Source organism: Ostrinia nubilalis, chromosome 8 (genome assembly GCF_963855985.1).
Source record: "Ostrinia nubilalis chromosome 8, ilOstNubi1.1, whole genome shotgun sequence".
NCBI lineage: Eukaryota > Metazoa > Arthropoda > Insecta > Lepidoptera > Crambidae > Ostrinia > Ostrinia nubilalis.
The window spans coordinates 14,935,688-14,954,250 of record NC_087095.1 but is presented as its reverse complement, the minus strand read 5'-3'; the positions used below and the strand labels follow the sequence as shown (position 1 = coordinate 14,954,250).

Genomic DNA, 18,563 nt, shown 5'->3' with positions numbered 1-18,563 from the left:
AACTCATGTTTCTGAGACAATAAATTACTAGGTGCGAAGTTTCTGTCGCATTGACGATGAGGTTCCGAATTTTGCGTCAGAAAAGGTTTGAAATACAACTGGACTTTGCACATAAATCATGGGAAAATGCGGGCAGCTGGACTAGACACGTGGAAACCCACGGGTTCCATATCCAATCGTTCATTTATTAAGTAAGCTCCCAAAGAGCACTCTTACACGTCCCAACCCTACCACTGTTTGCGGACAGTAATATGGGCCAGCATTGAGAAGAATCAGCGCAAGAAATTTGATTAGCAGACCATCGATTTTTCGTCGACCGATAGTTTAGTCGGGCAGTCGATCAGTATGGGCATGTATGGAAGTGCGCACATTACACCGATTCGATTTGGCCGATTCTTCATACAAATTAAAATCGGGCCCAACTATCGGCCAACTAAAAATCGGTGGTCTGCGCCTAGGTTTAAAATAAGTGAATACTTGATGTCAAGGGTTGTTAAAACTTCTTTAGGAAGTAAATAATCGATTTTACCTGGTGCAGTCTCTGGAAGTCTTCGACGTCATCCAGTATGGGGTCCCGAAGCCCACCTTTAGCGGTCTGCTGCTTGGACTTCTGGCTCGCGGTGATTTTCTTCTCCGACGCTGCCGACGTGAAGTATTGAGTGCATCCATTCTTCAGGTACTGTCAATTGAAAATGTTTTTGCAATTAGTGTACCTAGGTTACTCCGAGAGCTACCCAGGGCCGGGTTTTTATTGCATTCTTTAGAAGTTTACAATCGTCCGTCATTTATGTAGGTAGGTGTTTTTTTTTTAAACCAAGCACAACACAGTCTTTTACGGTTTTTTGCCGATTGTTTTTGTTGAAATACACTTCACCTTAGTCATTTATTTAGAGAAATAACACAGTTTTAGGGTTTGCACTATTGTCATAATAATTATGTACACAATTTTGGATAGTTTCAATACACTGATTTTTGCCAATTGTTTTTGTTTAAAATTCACTTCACAGTCATTTTCTTTTGAGAAATAACACTCACAGTTCTTATGTCTGTGCGTAACGTTCATAAACACAGATTTTAATCGTTTCAATACACTGAATTTTTGCCGATTGTTGTATTGTTTAAAATTCACTTACTACTACCTTATAATCCCCTTTGGTGCAGATCGCTGGGCACTTCTAGGCTGGATAGTAAAAATCGCATAATTTGATTCTTGCTTCATTTCCATCTTTTCCCAAAAACAAGGTCCCAGCTTATCTGGATAGCTATTTAAGGCTTCGTAGCACGCACGTACAGCAAGGAAAGCATTTGTTTCATGAATTTGAGGAATTTTTAACCTTCTTGCAAAGATACTAAGGCACATTATATGGACCCAGGTCCAGGACTTAAAGTGTTGTGGGATTTCTAACTTTCTTCTAAAGGCATTAACATTCATATATCCTAAACACACGTAGTCATCTGGCTTGGTGATATTCAAAGCTGATCTCAGCTCTGACCGCCTACGACTTGGTATTTATTGCTGAAGTGGACCTCCATGAACTTGCCGAATCAAGCGGATGGAATAGGAGGATGCTAAGATTTTGTGCGATTTCTAACCTGGTAGTAATCCGGCGTTATGTTCAAGGTGATGCGCCGACACACACTCCGTAGCCTGACTAAGATTTTGTAGAATTTCTTACCTTTTTGCAAAGATAATAAGGCTCAAAATCCAACACCCACCTGGTAGTCATCCGGCTTGGTGATATTCAAAGCTGATCTCAGCTCTGGCGGTGCGCCGGCGCACAGCAAGTAAAACACATGGTAGTTCCTCTCCTCAGCGCTCTGCGTACAAATACGCGACTTCTCCAGAAGGTAGTGCGAGATGTGACCACCAACGACTTGGTATTTGTTGCTGAAGTGAACCTCCATGAACTTGCCGAATCGGGAACTGTTGTTGTTCCGAGTGGTTTTCGCGTTACCGAACGCTTCGAGGATCGGGTTGGCTGTGGAGATTGATTTCAAAGTTATTGAAGGTTGCTATGGCTATACTAGCTAGTTGCATGAAATAGGTCTTGCTTATTTTATGATCATGGCTTATATGGTCATAGTGGTGACCCAATGTCACTTATTCGACCAAAGGAATGTATTTTTATTTATTTGAAAACAATACCATGGTATTAAGTAGATGCAGTGTAGAATAGTGTGGTGTTGTGTTCGCAATTTTTTGCTAACCAATATTGGGAGTAGTTCTACATATAACCACGATATTTAGTGTGGACGTTATAGCTACCTACATATTAAGTCATGTCAGAAAATATCGGAAAAATACGATAATTTTTATTTTATTCTTAATAAATTGTTATAACCTTTGACTAAATGTGCAATGAAACATACACTTTTCCTCTGACGTAGCACGAGTACAGTTAATTAATCAAATTGACCTTGCCAGCTTATGTTTCTGCTGGTTCATTCACATACTTGTTTTTTGTACTTACTACGATTAAGTATATCTAGATAAGCAAATAATAGTAACAATGTACTGTAAGGAGAATAAAATATGCAGGTTAAAATACCTACATCTTGTGCAAAAATTAACATAAGTATTTTAGTTACTACGTAATAATCACATGATAATTTCGTGATTATGATCTTATCCTAACCTATCCTACATCATTATTATTTCTGGAAAAGTGTTATCTATAACAGTTTATTAACAATGACATCATTGATATTTATTATTATGTACCAAGTAATCTTTATAGCGGTTTTACCTAATATGACAGCATATTTTAAGTAGCATGAAACAGTAGTCAGCCTTGGCAACATGACATTCTGTCTAGTTACAACTGTAGACGGGTCTTGTCAATCAATGATTTTAGAACAGATAAGTGACGATTTTTAACCAACAAATAAGGGAATATTCCATCTCGTTCCCATCGCTGCAACTCCTGTGTAGCCAGGATCTACAGCCTGACCGCCAATCAGTGAAGGTCAAGTGTATCCCGGAGGAATGTTCTGTCATTGGACCCGTAACTTAACCATTTTGATTATATTCTCATAGGAGGAGCTCGAAGTTAAAGTTGGACTTTCTTCTAGTGTCAGTCAAAATCAATCAATAGTATTTTTAAACAAATGCTACATTTATGTGTAGTGGTTCATTTAATGTAGTCCCCTATTATATCCTAGTGTCAACAGTGGCGTAGCTAGGTAACCAAGGGCTCTGGGGCAAATAAAAAATGGGGTCTCACTGCAATCTAAACTGGTTAGGTTTTATCACGTTTGTTGACATTAAGCTTACGTACTCCTAATACAGCTTTCGAATTTCTCTCTATTTATTTTGAAAATGGGAGAAGTTTTCAAAGTTCAGTTCAATTGAGATTTTCTGGTAAGGATTCGGGGGCCCCCTGAGCTTGGGGGCCCCTTAGTAGCTACGCCCCTGAGTGTCAAGCATACTATAAATAAATACGTCAATCGGACCACCGACATAACTGGCCTTCTTAATAAAGTACAAAATTTTTCAGAGAATCGGGTTAATTCAAGCCTACAATGCCCTCTAGTGTAAAGTCGACAGCACACTCAGACTACACATTTTTTTTGCAAAGTAGACTGTATTACAACGAGATAAAACGCCACTATGTTTAGCTTGTGTGCTGTTGTCCGTATCTAAGACTTAATGGACAAGTTTCGTGATGTTGAAAACATTAGATTTCACTGAATGGGATTATAATATAGACCAAAACTAAAAAGCCGGTGAAGTTATTTTTGAAATCCATCAAGAAATGGCTGAGATATTAATTATTTAAATTACCTCCATATTTTCCCGTGGAACTTAAACATAGGCGGTGCCGTGACGTCAGGCCACCTGTTCAAGTTTCAATCACAATGCTTACCACCCCTAACGCATTGTCGAGAATGACACCATAATGTCCAAGTCTTATTTTTTGTAATTCAAATAACTGTCGTGACTACTTCGAATCAAAATGGCGCGAATTTTGTTATGCGCAACTTTAGGGCCTTGTAACTTTTGTATTTGTAGAGATATTTTCATGATTCTTTCACAATTATTATTAGTTTTACTTATATTTTCAAGTTTTATTAAAAGAACAAAATTGGAAACTTGTCCACTGACTCACCATCTAGAATCTTTTGCTCCACCGGCCCGGCGCCCTTAGCCCAAAGGTCGCACAGGTATTTCAATATGTACTTAGTGGACTCAGTCTTGCCGGCACCGGACTCCCCTGAGACTATAATCGACTGGGACTGCTTGAAAGACTTCATGTCACGGAACGCTTTGTCGGCTGCGGAAAAATAACAAAATTATTGTTGAATTAATAAAGTAGATATAATGTAGTTTATTCGTTGATAAATACGGACGTTACTTTTGAATCAGTTGTCAAATAATTATCGTCGTTTATGTTACACGAAAAATTGAATTTGATTTCGATATATCGGTTTAATTTGTGTCTGTCATGTCACCAATGTTTTTTATGCAGAACAAGGCAGATGTTATGAGTGAGATGCTGTCTAGGATGGTACATATCTGTCCTGTAAGTGCTTATTCACTCTCGCCTTGAAAAGGCCCGGTATTAATGTACATATTACAAGTCTAACGCTGACTCAGTCTGTGCCTGAGGTATGGAAACGGCACGGGAGGTTTTTGTGGCGTCAAACGTCAGCAAGACTTCAGATGTGCTTCAGAGTAGTATGCTCGAGAGGTGACATTTATGTGCCGCTCCCATACCTAGACACTGATTCAGTCATGCATTATTAGACTTGTAGGTAGACATCACAAATCAAACAAATACAAGTTTTGTTTAATCGTATTCTACAGCTTAATAAAAACAAAGAAGAAAATTTAATAAAGATTTTAAACTTTCGCGTTCCATTTCCGCTGCGATGCTGCAGCCTGCTTGTGACCACGGCTGCAGCATCGCAGCCGAAACGTCAAGCCGTGAGTACATAATGTAACTCATTAATAAACGTCGCGTTAAGACCCGTGTCTTACTGTTTTAGTTGAAATTTAATAAAGGGTTTATAAATACCTATGGCAAAGACATGTGGTGGTAGTTCTCCCAAGGACCTGCCCTGGTATTTCTTGATCGTGGTGGAAGAATACATGTCGGGTATATCTTCGTACGGGTTCACGGCTAGAAGGATATTTGCCACGTATGTCTGTAACAAAATATGATACATGCATTTAATTAAAGATAATTTACTACGGTGCTGATTTAGTCGGCCGTTTGATGTAGTGGTTCGGAACGGACTACTTTCCGAGAGGTCCCGGGTTCGATTCCCGGCCGGGCAAAAATTGAAATGATGAATTTTAATTTCTGTGATGGGGCTGGGTGTTACTATGTATAATAAGTATGTATTGACAAAAAAAAAAGTATGTAAGTATGTTTATATCCGTTGTAATACCCATAATACAAGCTTTGCTTAGTTTGGGACTAGAACTAGAAGCGTAGTATGTCCAAGGATATTTATTTAACTGTCTGAATTTGATCTCTCTTATTTTGACATTTAGAAAAAAAACCTCGGTATACCTATAAGAAATACATGAAGAGTTACTAGTTAACAACACCTAGTATTGAAGTTTTTGTAACGGTTTAAATTATGTAATCAATTTGGTCTAATTTTTGATGATAGATGAAATTCACATTGATAAGTGAAAGGTTTTATTATTATGTAGGTGCATGCCTGAATGAATAACTGTGCTATTATTGTGTTTGTTAATTAATAAACTGTGTAACAATAATTTGTAATTTATGTATCCTTTTCAGCATCGAAATACAGACCTTTCTCAATATATTTGAAGTTGAACATTATGTTAACCGCGTCTAAGTTTACGCGCATTGCTACACAGCACTGCAGTCGGTCTACTGTAAAAGTGTCTACTCGTCTCTTTCACTCACAATTGCAAGACAGTACGAGCGAGAGAGAGGGTTAGAAATGATATCGAAATGGTTTTGAAGGGTATACCTCTGCAGTATGTAAGGTGTGCTAATTTTATGGCCTTCCATTCAATCAGAAGCGGCCTTCGTAGTGCTTCGAATACCCGTATAGCAAAGAATTTTACTTGGGTAATAAATAAGTATGAATCGAAAATTTTACCTAATTAAATTACACACATACGCATATTTATTTTTAGATTTATGAAATGCCATAGTGTTTTATGCCCTAATTAATTAAACTGGCTTAAAATAACGACTCTGTCAATTTGACATAACACACATTATTCGTTTATGTTGTTAGTTAACATAAAGTTAATGTTCCGAATGCACATGTGTATAATATTATACAATATTTATACTAATGCGCAATCAAATAAGTAGGTGTTATCTGCGCACGATGCAGGCGAATAACTTCAAGGTGAAAAACTTGAACGTTAAGTATGCACACAGTCTAAATAGACCAGCTAGCAAACTAATTTGATTGCTATCTAAATTTATGACACTATACTGGTTATACTTATTGTTTTTAGAAAGGATATCATAGCCACCAGCAACAATATCTTCGTGTACAAGGAAGATGAGGCCAATAGAATTTGATAAGCGTATTTCATGGATTTTTTTTGGTATAGGTACTTTAATGACAGGTCACTAATGCCCAGAGATTTGCACGCTTAATAAAATCAAAAAATACTTTTATCTACTTCTTTAGACTTATTAAATTAGCTCTCACAAATAGTTGAATCGTATCGTACTTCGATGTCTCATTTATTCTGCATGCTGATGTGAGTCAGTGATTAAAATTGTGACGCAAAAATACATACAAAAAGGCTATTGTTTCTAGCATTATTACATGAAGACATTAGGTATTTAAATACAATCGAGTGAAACAGTAAATAAATAACAATGGGACTGATTATAAAACTACTTTGCCACACTCGAATAACGAACGTCACTGCATCTTATCAAGGTGTCCTCGTGTCCAACTCTAAATACGTCACACACTCGTCAGCTTGCTGTGGCTGTTCTACCCACGCTGTGTATTTACCAGCGCAATATGAGTCACGGTGCAATCGATTGTTTCACTTACATAAATCTTGTTCTTCTTGTATCGTGTTAGGATGTTGTTCAGCAGCGTGGCCTCGTTCAGAAACATCAGCTCGCCTGAAAAGAGCACGTTCGTGTCAATGATTGGTATGGTCTAAATGGATTGCAATAGCAGGTAATTACATAATTGGTGGTTACGAAATCTAAGAAGTTAAATATGATTTACCGGTAGAATGATATAGAAAGAACGGGGTATTTTGACATACTGTTTTCTTCAGTAATTTAGATAAAGAGACTAATAGACGATTTAGGATTCGTTCGATTTATAATTAAATGTTTTTTGCAAAAAAATGGAAATATCTCTTTAGCCATTTCAGCTCAACAAGGGAATCAACTTATAGGCTATCGAAATCCCAAACATTTGTAGTGCATCGGGAAGACGGTGCCTTCAGTCTTATCAGCTCTAAATTACAATTATCTATATCATTGTTCTCCTGCTTGTTGTCTAACAAGAAGTCGAAACCTTTAGCTTTAGCCTTATCCTCTGAACAAAGACGTCAGAGAAATCAACTTACTTGTCCTTAGCGGGAACATACTTGTCCAGCGGGAAGAAATATTCTTATCCTCTGATTCTGAACAGCCCTCTGAAGAAAGGGACTTTTGAGGCAGCAACTCACAGTTATCGTCCACATCCTTGTGCGGGTCTCCCGCCGGGGATATGTCCTCGAAGCTGCAGACCCGGCGCGGGTACTTGTTATCCAGCGGGAAGACGTAGTCTTGCCCTTACAAAAAAGGACCTTTAGAGGAAGCATTGCTTTAGAAGGAGCTACTTACAGTCATTGTCCAGTCTACATCCTTGTGCGGGTCTCCCGCCGAGAATATGTCCTCGAACCTGAAGATGGAGCCTTTAGCTTTAGCCTTATCCTCGGAACAAAGGAACTTTCGGCTATTTAAGGGAAGAAAGGAACCAACTCACAGTTATCGTCCACATCCTTGTGCGGGTCTCCTGCCGGGGATATGTCCTCGAAGCTGCAGACCCGGCGTGGGTACTTAATGTCCAATAGGTCAAGCAGACCCAACGCGGATACTTAATGTCCAATAGGTCAACGCCATATGTCTTACATGGCCTGTTAATAGTCCTATCAGCTCTTTAAGGGGAGAAGGAAACCAACTCACAGTTATCGTCCACATCCTTGTGCGGGTCCCCCGCCGGGAATATATCCTCGAAGCTGCAGACCCGGCGCGGGTACTTGTTGTCCAGCGGGAACACGCCTCCTCGCCCATCAGCTCGTGCAGGCGGGCGAGCACGAACCCCTCGTTCGGTTACTAATAGTTGTAGTCGACATCTCACTTACTTGTTGTCCATAAGGAAGACGGTGCCTTCAGTCCTATCAGCTCAGCAAGTATTTATAGTGTTATCGTCCCTATCCTTATTCTCCCGATTGTTTACCAGCAAGAACAACAAGGACCCTATAGTCCTTTCCTTTGCTCAACAAAAACACTTTGGACGAATCAACTTACAGTTATCGTCCACATCTTTGTGCGGGTCCCCCGCCGGGAATATGTCCTCGAAGCTGCAGACCCGGCGCGGGTACTTGTTGTCCAGCGGGAACACGTCCGCCTCCTCGCCCATCAGCTCGTGTAGGCGGGCGAGGTTGTGGCTAACGAGGAGACGTGTCCTATTAATAGTCCTATCGCTCTTTAAGGGAACCAACTTACAGTTATCGTCCACATCCTTGTAAGGGTCTCCGGCAGGGAACATGTCCTCGAAGAGTCCAGACCCAGCGTGAGATCTTCATATCCATCGGGAAGAAGAAAGCTTTAGTTATCCTCTGAATAAAGAAACTATGGAGGAAGCTACTTACCCATCCTTGCAGACCCGGCGCGGGAACTTATTGTCCAGCGGGAAGATTATTTATTCTTATCCTCTGAACAGCTCTATTCCCTGAAGAAAGAGACTTTAGAGGCAGCTACTTACAGTTATCGTCCACATCTTTGTGCGGGTCCCCCGCCGGGAATATGTCCTCGAAGCTGCAGACCCGGCGCGGGTACTTGTTGTCCAGCGGGAACACGTCCGCCTCCTCGCCCATCAGCTCGTGCAAGCGGGCGAGGTTGTGGCCAACGAGGAGACGTATCCTATTAATAGTCCTATCGCTCTTTTGTAAGAAGCACTTACAGTTATCGTCCAGTCCAAATCCTTGTGCGAGTCTCTCGCCGGGAATATGTCTTCGAAGCTGCAGACCCAACGCGGGTACTTAATGCCCAATAGGTCAACGCCACATGTCTTTTACATGGCCTGTTAATGGTCCTATCAGCTCTTTAAGGGAAAAAGGATACCAACTTACAGTTATCGTCCACATCTTTGTGCGGGTCCCCCGCCGGGAATATATCCTCGAAGCTGCAGACCCGGCGCGGGTACTTGTTGTCCAGCGGGAACACGTCCGCCTCCTCGCCCATCAGCTCGTGCAGGCGGGCGAGCACGAACCCCTCGTTCGGGTCCCGGACCCATACCAGCTGCTTGTCAATCGTCATTGTTCACTGCAACAAGAATTGTGAGATTAAGAATCTTCAGGAACTAAACTCCACGCCGTCAGTTCTGCGTGCTATGTGCCCTGCCCGTTGCCACTTTAGCTTGCTAATCCGTCGGGCTATGTCAGCGACTTTAGTTCGTTTACGGATCTCCTCATTTCTGATTCGATCTCGTAAAGAAACCATAGCACGCTGACGACATCATAAAGGTAGCAAGGAAGCGCTGGACGCAGGCCGCTACCAACCGGGCAATATGGAAAGCATTGGGGGAGGCCTATGTTCAGCAGTGGACGTCCTATGGCTGAGGTGATGATGATGATGATTATCACAAGTAATCACAACCACAGGAGGAGTGGGGGTGGTCTGGCCAGTGTGGGGATTGACGAGTTAAGGCCAGATCCGTCATTTATCTCTGCTTCTGATCGTGCTCCAGCAGTAAAGAATAAAGAACCTTTTTATGACAATTAATCTCTGAGCAGTTTCAAATAAAACTAAATCTCACTGTCACTTTTTATGAACGTGTTCCGGTTAAATCTTTCGGTTTCAAAGGCTTTCGTGCTAAGACGATATTAATTTGTGAAGATAACAAACAGTAATTAGATTATTATTTGATACCTACACCGCGCTTAATGTTTTTATTTATGTAATTATAGTAATTAACAACGTAATTAAGAAGAAACGCCTTTCATGTATTAATTTATTAGAGTTATTATTATGTTGTTAAATGTCGGTAATACATTAATGGATTAATTTGAAATAACAAACCAGACGCTTCTTAATAACAAATAAACGTGCAATATGTAATAACCAAAGCCATATGTTGCCACACTCACTTCGGAGGCACTCAACCGATCGCGGCTGTGAGCTGTGACTCACTGTCGCTTAGGACAAGTTCATAAAATAATTATAGACGCTTTAGAGACACAAAGGAAACGGCTCTGTAGTAGTACATAAATACGAACGTTTTATTTTAATCAGGAATGAAATCAATTCATTTAATAACGCTACGTTCTTCTCAGAATGATGGACAGACATATGGTGCTTATGGCTCACGCTCTGCATACACAAGTAACAACATCTTAATTACAAACAGATCACGACTGCACTCCCATGATAATCGCAATATAAATAAACCCGACGTCTCGAATACAAAGGAAGAAGGAAACGCACGTGAGCATAACATTCAGTCCAATAAGCACAATAATAAAGTTATATCATAAGTTGTAACAAATTCTGTTGTTACAGTTACACTTGATACGATAGAATATGATTAACTCACTTTCGTGACGAGCAAGCATAATGTAGCGCGTGACGCAATGGCTCGAGATAAAAACAGTGGTCATGCCCGGAGTGGTCACGGTAGACGGCTGGCGGAAGCAAAAAATGGAAAGAGTCGTACTGCACATAACAGCCAACATGAGCTTTTAGGAGCAGTTATGGCAAATGGTTACGACCTTAACGAGGCAAACGTACCAGCTTGCTTTTTCTGCACACTCATTTCAAATTATGATTCTTGAGACTTTCAAACGGATGATTAATCAAATAAAAGGGAAAGTCAAAACTACAGCTGATAAGTTCAACATGATAAAAGAAGAAAAACAAAGTAACACTTGAACAGGATAATTTTCAAGAAATTTCCACGAACTCTAAAACAAAGATTATGGTCACGGCGACAAAGTTAATCGGTGAAAGTCCCGCCGAAATAAAAACACTTATCAAAAGTGTCGTAATAGATAAATTGGCTACAAAACTATTGTCACGTACCGTAACGACTTTTTTATGACAGGACAGATTATTGCGGTAACCGCGCAGGTTACGATTTTGTGAATTTTAATTGCCAGTTGCAACGAAAACGAAATTGAAGGTAATGCTGTTTACGAAACGCGGCGTTACAATTAGTGTAATTAATAATAATCCGAAACGGATATTAAATAACTATGTAGCGCAAATGAATGAATGAAAAATATTGGTAACAAAATAAGTGGCATGGAAGCAAAAATGTATGAATAAACAATGTAAAACTAGCGTAAATAAACGGGCAGAAATTATAGAGATCAGCGAGAGGAAACCAGTGAGCAAACGAAAGCGTACGATTTCGACTAAATTACCATGGGACTATACAGTCGTGAACAATTTCATCGACGGAAAAGAAAAACTACACTTCGCTACGCCCCGTTTGCAATAAGAAAGTCCAAAAATGTGAATGATTGATAAGCGTTTAAGATTTTATTACATAGGAAATGGCTACTTTAAACTACTCGGTAGACATTCACTTTTATTACAGAAATCAAATTATTGTAATCAAATCAAATCAAAATTATCTTTATTTGTTTAGACTAATTAAATTAGTTCTTGCAAATCGTCAAATGCTCTTAAGGAGCCTATACATGTCTCATTCTTTTTTTGCCCTATCAGCGCTTCGAGACAAACATTTGGCAAGTGCTGAGAAGAAGCGCCGCAACAAACTCAGTCACCACTGTCTGCCGGTTTAAAAATATAAAAAAATATAAAAAAGTAGGAAGTTACATACATTCAGAAGCAAGTTACTTACCACGCGCTCCCGTTGATAGAAGGTGGCCTTTAAGACGCCCATCTAGCACGAGACCGCGTGGCAGTTTTGAATATATTTCTTTAGTGCCGTGCTAATTTCTAGGTTAATTTTTGCGTTTTGATACATATATTGAAGCAAAAGCTTTATTTTGAAGCAAAAGATTATACCTGTGCACTTTAATTCAAACGTTAGTAGATGCTGATTGACGATCAAAATAAGCATTAAGTGACAGATTTTTAGATGAAATGAATGAGTAATTGGATTTGAGAATAATCTATTGACCTACTTCCTTACTTCTAATCCCCGAATAGTTGAACGATCGACTGAAACCTATCAACGGAATAACATTTACTATGACCCAAATAGGAGCAGTAATCTTATCTAGTAGAAATGAACAAGCATGGGTGCAATTTGTAGCAGTCTTGACGATGAATGAAATCAAACAGAAGTGCAGTGGACGGATGCAATAATTGTGAAATTGCGCTTCACCCAGCGAAGACGATGTCCATGGGAGAGTTGTTTAGAATTTTTTGCTCGTTCACAACCATCATTATGATCATTTTCTAGTTTTAAAAGACAAAGACAGCTACTGCTCTTTGACACTGCATTGATAAAGCTGATTTCACAATATGATTATAATTCTCATTCGAAATCGTGGGTATAGAAAAAGTAGAAACTCAGTTTAAAATTAATGATAGTGACGTACAGAATTTCCTATTCATTCAGAATGCCCGAGAAAATTTATTGTTACTATTCATTCAGGTGATTTTGATTAATGTACCATTTGCAAAGCTGAAATCTCGATTCAGAATGATAATTAATTTTAATGATTATAACGCCACTATGAAGGTCGAAGCGTATTGTATCACGCGACATTTCCTCGAAGCTGTACAAGTTGACGAAGCTGGTGATGTGTCGACGAATGGTTTGTACCTAATTGTTCCCAACAATGACCCGATTACAATATTCGTGGGATCAGAGCAGACGTTGCGTGATGAACTGATGAATGCACGCATTGCCGCTTGCAATTAGCGAGCGTTTATCTCGCCCGACTTGTTACATATAAATCCGGTATCCTTCCGTTTGGCCAAATTACTTTTCGCCAAATTTCACTTCGCAAACAACTTATCGCAAAAGTTTCATTTCCCAAATGAACTTTTAGCAACTGTACTTTTCGCAACTAATTCATTTGGTCAAATTATCATTTGGTAAAATTTTACTTGGCAAATGTTTATATAGCAAATGTTTTATTTTGCCAAGTATTATATCCCAAATAATTTGTTTGGTCAAATTGACACTTCACATACTTACCCACCGATACCCACAAATCAAAGCATAAGGCACATGATCATGGTTTTTACAAGAATTTTATGTAAAACAAAGAGAGTGCAGAAAATAGTATGGTTGCAAAAAATAGGTATTGCAGAAAATAGTAGGTTAGGTTAGGTTAGAACAGTGACCCTATGCGCGAAGGCGTCTTTCCATTCTATACATAGCCAGAACGCAAGGGTGTGAAACTAATCGAGTATAGTTTGGATGTGACTTTTTTTACTAAGCTCCTCCAAACTATACACGACCAGTACGCATACGCTGCGTACTGCTCGCGTATACTTTGTAGTGACTTAGGTCATTTATCTTACTCCAAAATATACATCGTCAGTACGCATACGGACTAATCATGTATGTATTGTAATAAGTTCGCGATTACAATGTATACGCGAGTACTTAGTTGCATGCTCGTCATTTTGACTTATTTACCTCTCTTTCTATTACATATTAATTCATAACTGCGTGTCTACTTTAAACATTGAATCAATTTCGACACGTGCCATTGTTTTGATAAAGAGCTTTTTGGTGTTTCATATTCTGCCATAGAAAATATATTTGTTTTGGGGCTGAATAACTCTGAAATTAAGAATTATGTATGTGAAAATGATTTTTGTTCTTGAGATAAAAGCTTATAAATAAAAATGAATATCCCTGGACATTTTACACTGCGCTTCTAGTCCCAAACTAAGCAAAGCTTGTACTATGGGTACTAGATAACGGATATAAACATACTTAAATACTTTTTTTGTAAATACATACTTATTATACATAGAAGACACCCAGTCCAATACAAACAAATATCAAAATATGTTCATGCACACAAATTAATGTTTGTACTGTGCGGGAATCGAACCCGCTACCTCCGGAACAGTTATCCGTTTCGAACCACTACACCGAACGGTCGACAATTTTAGTTAATAATGCACGTTTAACTTTCTTCATTCACTCTCACTAATAAATAATTGTTATTTAATTTGAAATCTACCTAATCAATTTAATTTCAGAAACCACTTACATTAGTGTTATAAATCTAGATTTATTATAATAATATGTAGATTCAGTAAAATAATAATATTTTATGTAAAAATTAATGAATTTAAAAATGGCATCACCGTACGTGATCTACATAGGTATTTCTTATTTCTAATCTCGAGGACAAAGCACGAGCATAATATCTAATAAATGTACCTAATAATTTTAAATATAATTCCATATTTTATTAAATCAAATAAACTAAACACACTCTAGTCAACTGTAAGTGGTGTAGTATAGTTTGGAGCGAAGACGGAATCCATCCACGACACAAACTATACACGATCAGTACGCAAAATTCGTGTATAGTTTGTAGTGACCGACTTACAAAGAGACACTCCAAAATATACACGAGCAGTTTCCTATGGGTGCGTTCTGGCCATGTATAGAACGGAAAGACGCTGCGCGAAGGCGAGCGAAGCGTGCCGCGGCAGCGGCCGCCGAGCGCTAGAATTACCTCTATTGTTAATGAATCATTTGGAAATGTCGATAAAAAGAATGAAATAAAAAAAATAATTTAGAACAAATTTTATATTAACTACCCATTAAGCAAAATAATAACCACAAGCTAATTTGTATTCCATTCTATGCACCAATCAAATTATTTTGTAAATAGTTTTTCGTGAAATATTTTTGCCAAATGAAACATTTGGCAAAACATACTTTGCCAAACAAAAATTTGCTAAACAATAATATGCCAAAAACGACATTTGCGAATTAAAAGTTTGCAATAAGTTGTTTTGCCAAATGAGAATTTGCCAAATGAAAATTTGCGAAACGTTGTTTGCGATGTGATAATTTGGGAAACGTTTTTTGGCCAAACATTAGTAATCCTATAAATCCACATGACATTAGTGAACGAGTAGCACAAATACTTCGAAGAAATGTACGAGTAAGCATGAATGGCAATCAAAGCAAGTAACACTTTGATGAAGATAATATTACAACAGTTACAAGAATAAAGGGAAAAATAAATAGTAATAAAAGTGTCCATGACAGTTGCGTTTTCAGCGGAAAATCCGTACGTTTTTCCGTTGGTCTTGATCACAGCGCAGTTTTGACGTCACTGCGGTCGTTTAGAAGATGACTGTGTTAGGTGTTAGTCAAACAAATTAGAAAGTTCAAGGTTAAGCATATTCAGATGCGAACTGTTGGTTATTTATAAAACTGCGATTAATATACATAGCTTTATCTTTGTTAGATGCGTCATCAGGTGCAAGCAGCGACATCTTTGTATCTGCGTAGCAGATAGGATTCTATGACAGAACTTCATACATTTTTGTTTAGGTAAAAATAGTTTCGAAGTGTAAAGTCTAGACAACAATACCATGTTAATCGTACAGTGTACAACTTGGTAACGGAATGACGGATACTCAATCAATAATTCTTGTATCACCAAACAGATAAGAGACTTAGCACAGTATCAACGTCACAGATAATCGACAAAACAATGCTTTAGCCCCAGACAGCAGACCCTGGATTACGGTCAAAGCACCCATGAAGGTGACAGTTATCAATTTTTAGAACGAAGTCGCGATGCCGTCGAGTCATTGAACCTCGACATTATTAGATGCCATGAACACCATTTTACTCAGCCAATTTGGTAGACCTTTAAAATGTGCTGTGGCGTTTTCACCCTAAGGGGTAGATGTTTAGAGCTATTTTCAGAAGGTGGAGGTGAAATAATGGGGAAGGCTATGAGGTGACCTCGATGGCTCAAACTGTGCCATTTCCAGCAAATGGGTGGTGAGAGTGACCGCACCTATCATTTCCTTGTGTCAACTGGTTTGATTAATGAGGCAAACCCACGGAGATTGCTGCAGATCTATTAGATTGGAAGTTGCCATTATCTATGGATAAATTAAAGAGAACTTAAATATTTGAAAATTAGTGTCAGCTCTGAAAATTGAACAGGCTAATTTCATTCACTTTAGAAGCTATGATACGTTGACTAGACATTGAAAACGAAAACAAACAGGGAATAAGTAGCTAAAAATGTATTGCAAATTATGTTAATTATGTAATGAATTTCTTGGCTCTGTTATCTGTAACGTTTTGGCAATAATTATCATTTGCGGTCATAACCCTATGACCCTATTAGGTACCCACCTAGGACTAAGCGCCTAATAAATAGATGCGCTTTTAATTTTTCCTCATTAGACGTGACAAAATTAACAACAACTGCAGATCGTGTTATCCTCGAGCTACTTTACTTACTGTGTATCAAATGTTCCAGAAAGAATTTAAAACGTACCAAATCAAACACAGTTCACAGTTCCCACACAGTATCGTGGGTTATGCTCTCGCAACAGCCACGGCCACGATTTTGTTCTACACAATGATAATACAAACAAAAGTGAGAGAATACACGAACGCACACGGCACGTTGTTACATTATGTGCAGTGAGCTTGTGTGGGAGGTTTATGCTTATGCAAATTTTAACCAATTTATTTAACGTGCGTACATAACATACATACTGCGAAAGCATGGTCTTTTTATACTAGTCGAAATTAAAATAAGCAAGGCTCATGGTAATGAGTTGTTTTGTTACCATTATGTATTATGTGGTGGTACCCACAATTTTGTTGGTGAAAACAATGAGATCGAATAACCGCTTTTGAAACAAGTAAAAGTAGGACCAATATGTGAAAATAACAATGAGCGAGTTGTAGAGTAGTAATTCTGAATCGATCAAATTGCAATTTTAACGCAGAAATAACTTCTAAATGAAGTGTCTACCAAAACCTTCACGTTGAGAACATTAATTTGATCTCCAACTGCAAAAGGGGAAAATTCAGATGTAGGTACTATAGCATGAACTGTCACAGCCGGCCCCCATGATTCATGGGTTGTGGCGTGCGCATCTAAATTGCTATTAACATCACCAGTCGACCCGCGATTTGTGATTCCTTTGTGCGGATAATTTTATTGTAAGAATTTTAAGTGGAACACTCATACAGGGAAAGCAAGCTTAGACGTGACGTAAGATGTTTCTAGATTATTCGAATATTGTAAACGAAAAATTATTAATCACTCTTGTAGCGGAGTTTTGGGCTCACACTGTGTAGGTTTGTTGTCGTCACGATAAGAAGAGGAAGAAGAAGAACGAAAAAATTAGTTTATGAAAGTGCCAAGATTATGAAACGTCGAAGATTGTCTGCACCGACTCCAAAAGTATCAATCATGGTATACATAAATATTATTTGTCCTAATAAATAAGATTGTTGATTATTTTTATACTTTTAAGTTTATGTTTTTTGGAGTCGGTTTTTTTTTTTATAAAAATTAACTTATTGCTTTTTAGTTACTTATTACTACCTTGATGTTACCACTGAAGGTAGGCAGTACATTGAGACTATATTCTTCATGTCAAATGTAAAATAATATTCCCTACCAAAATACAGGTTACCATATCGGCACCTTAAAAACATGAAAGAATAAAACTGTTGGTCTATTTGTACCTATAATATTTAAAGAATTATCCTCCAACTCCTAAGCGTTAAGGAGTTGTACGTACCATGACCAGTTCATCATGATGAGATGATGACTATCTGATGCAAACACTTGAATAACTTTAGAAACTATACTTATCTATAAAATTAAAAGAATTATTCTCCAACTCCTAAGCATTAAGGAGTTTTACCTTCTATCATCAGCTCATCAATATGAGATGATGATTTCCATGAGCAAATACTTGAATAACTTTAGGAAACGTTTGATAAACGATATACGTGCCTATAAAATTTGGGGGTTGCCCTCGATTTCCCTAGGATCCCATCATCAGATCCTGACGTGGCGCGTGGTGACAATGGGACCACCTCGGAAGTATACCCTATCGAACAAAAAAAGAATTTTGAAAATCGGGACGGAGTAATCGGTGAACATACATAGAAAAAAAAAACATACATGTAGGATATGAGTGCGAAACGGAACGTAAGGATGTGTGAAAGAGAAGGAAGAGTGTGTGAGTGTGACGTACGACGACGTGTAGACGAACGACGATTGTTTTGAATTACTATTTTTATTATTTTCTATCTTGGGCAAATAAATACGTGGGAATTAGAACTGCATTTCAATTACTACATACATACAGTCGAACATATAACCTCCTCCTTTTTTGAGTCGGTTAAAAATAAGGTTCGTGAACTTC

At 38.4% G+C, this 18,563-nt stretch overlaps 1 protein-coding gene across 1 annotated transcript in view; it reads right to left on the bottom strand.

Annotated features, from left to right (window-relative positions):
• The window catches only part of LOC135074014 (myosin heavy chain 95F), a 94,986-nt gene that overhangs the window by 48,974 nt on the left and 27,449 nt on the right, over window positions 1-18,563 (bottom strand). The window contains exons 2-7 of the mRNA XM_063968319.1: window positions 9,317-9,509; window positions 7,015-7,088; window positions 5,019-5,148; window positions 4,110-4,274; window positions 1,717-1,979; window positions 530-679 (exon numbers count right to left, since the gene is read on the bottom strand). Of these exons, the coding sequence (XP_063824389.1) occupies window positions 530-679; window positions 1,717-1,979; window positions 4,110-4,274; window positions 5,019-5,148; window positions 7,015-7,088; window positions 9,317-9,503 (969 nt within the window). The 5' untranslated portion in view covers window positions 9,504-9,509. The remainder of the gene's footprint in view (window positions 1-529; window positions 680-1,716; window positions 1,980-4,109; window positions 4,275-5,018; window positions 5,149-7,014; window positions 7,089-9,316; window positions 9,510-18,563) is intronic.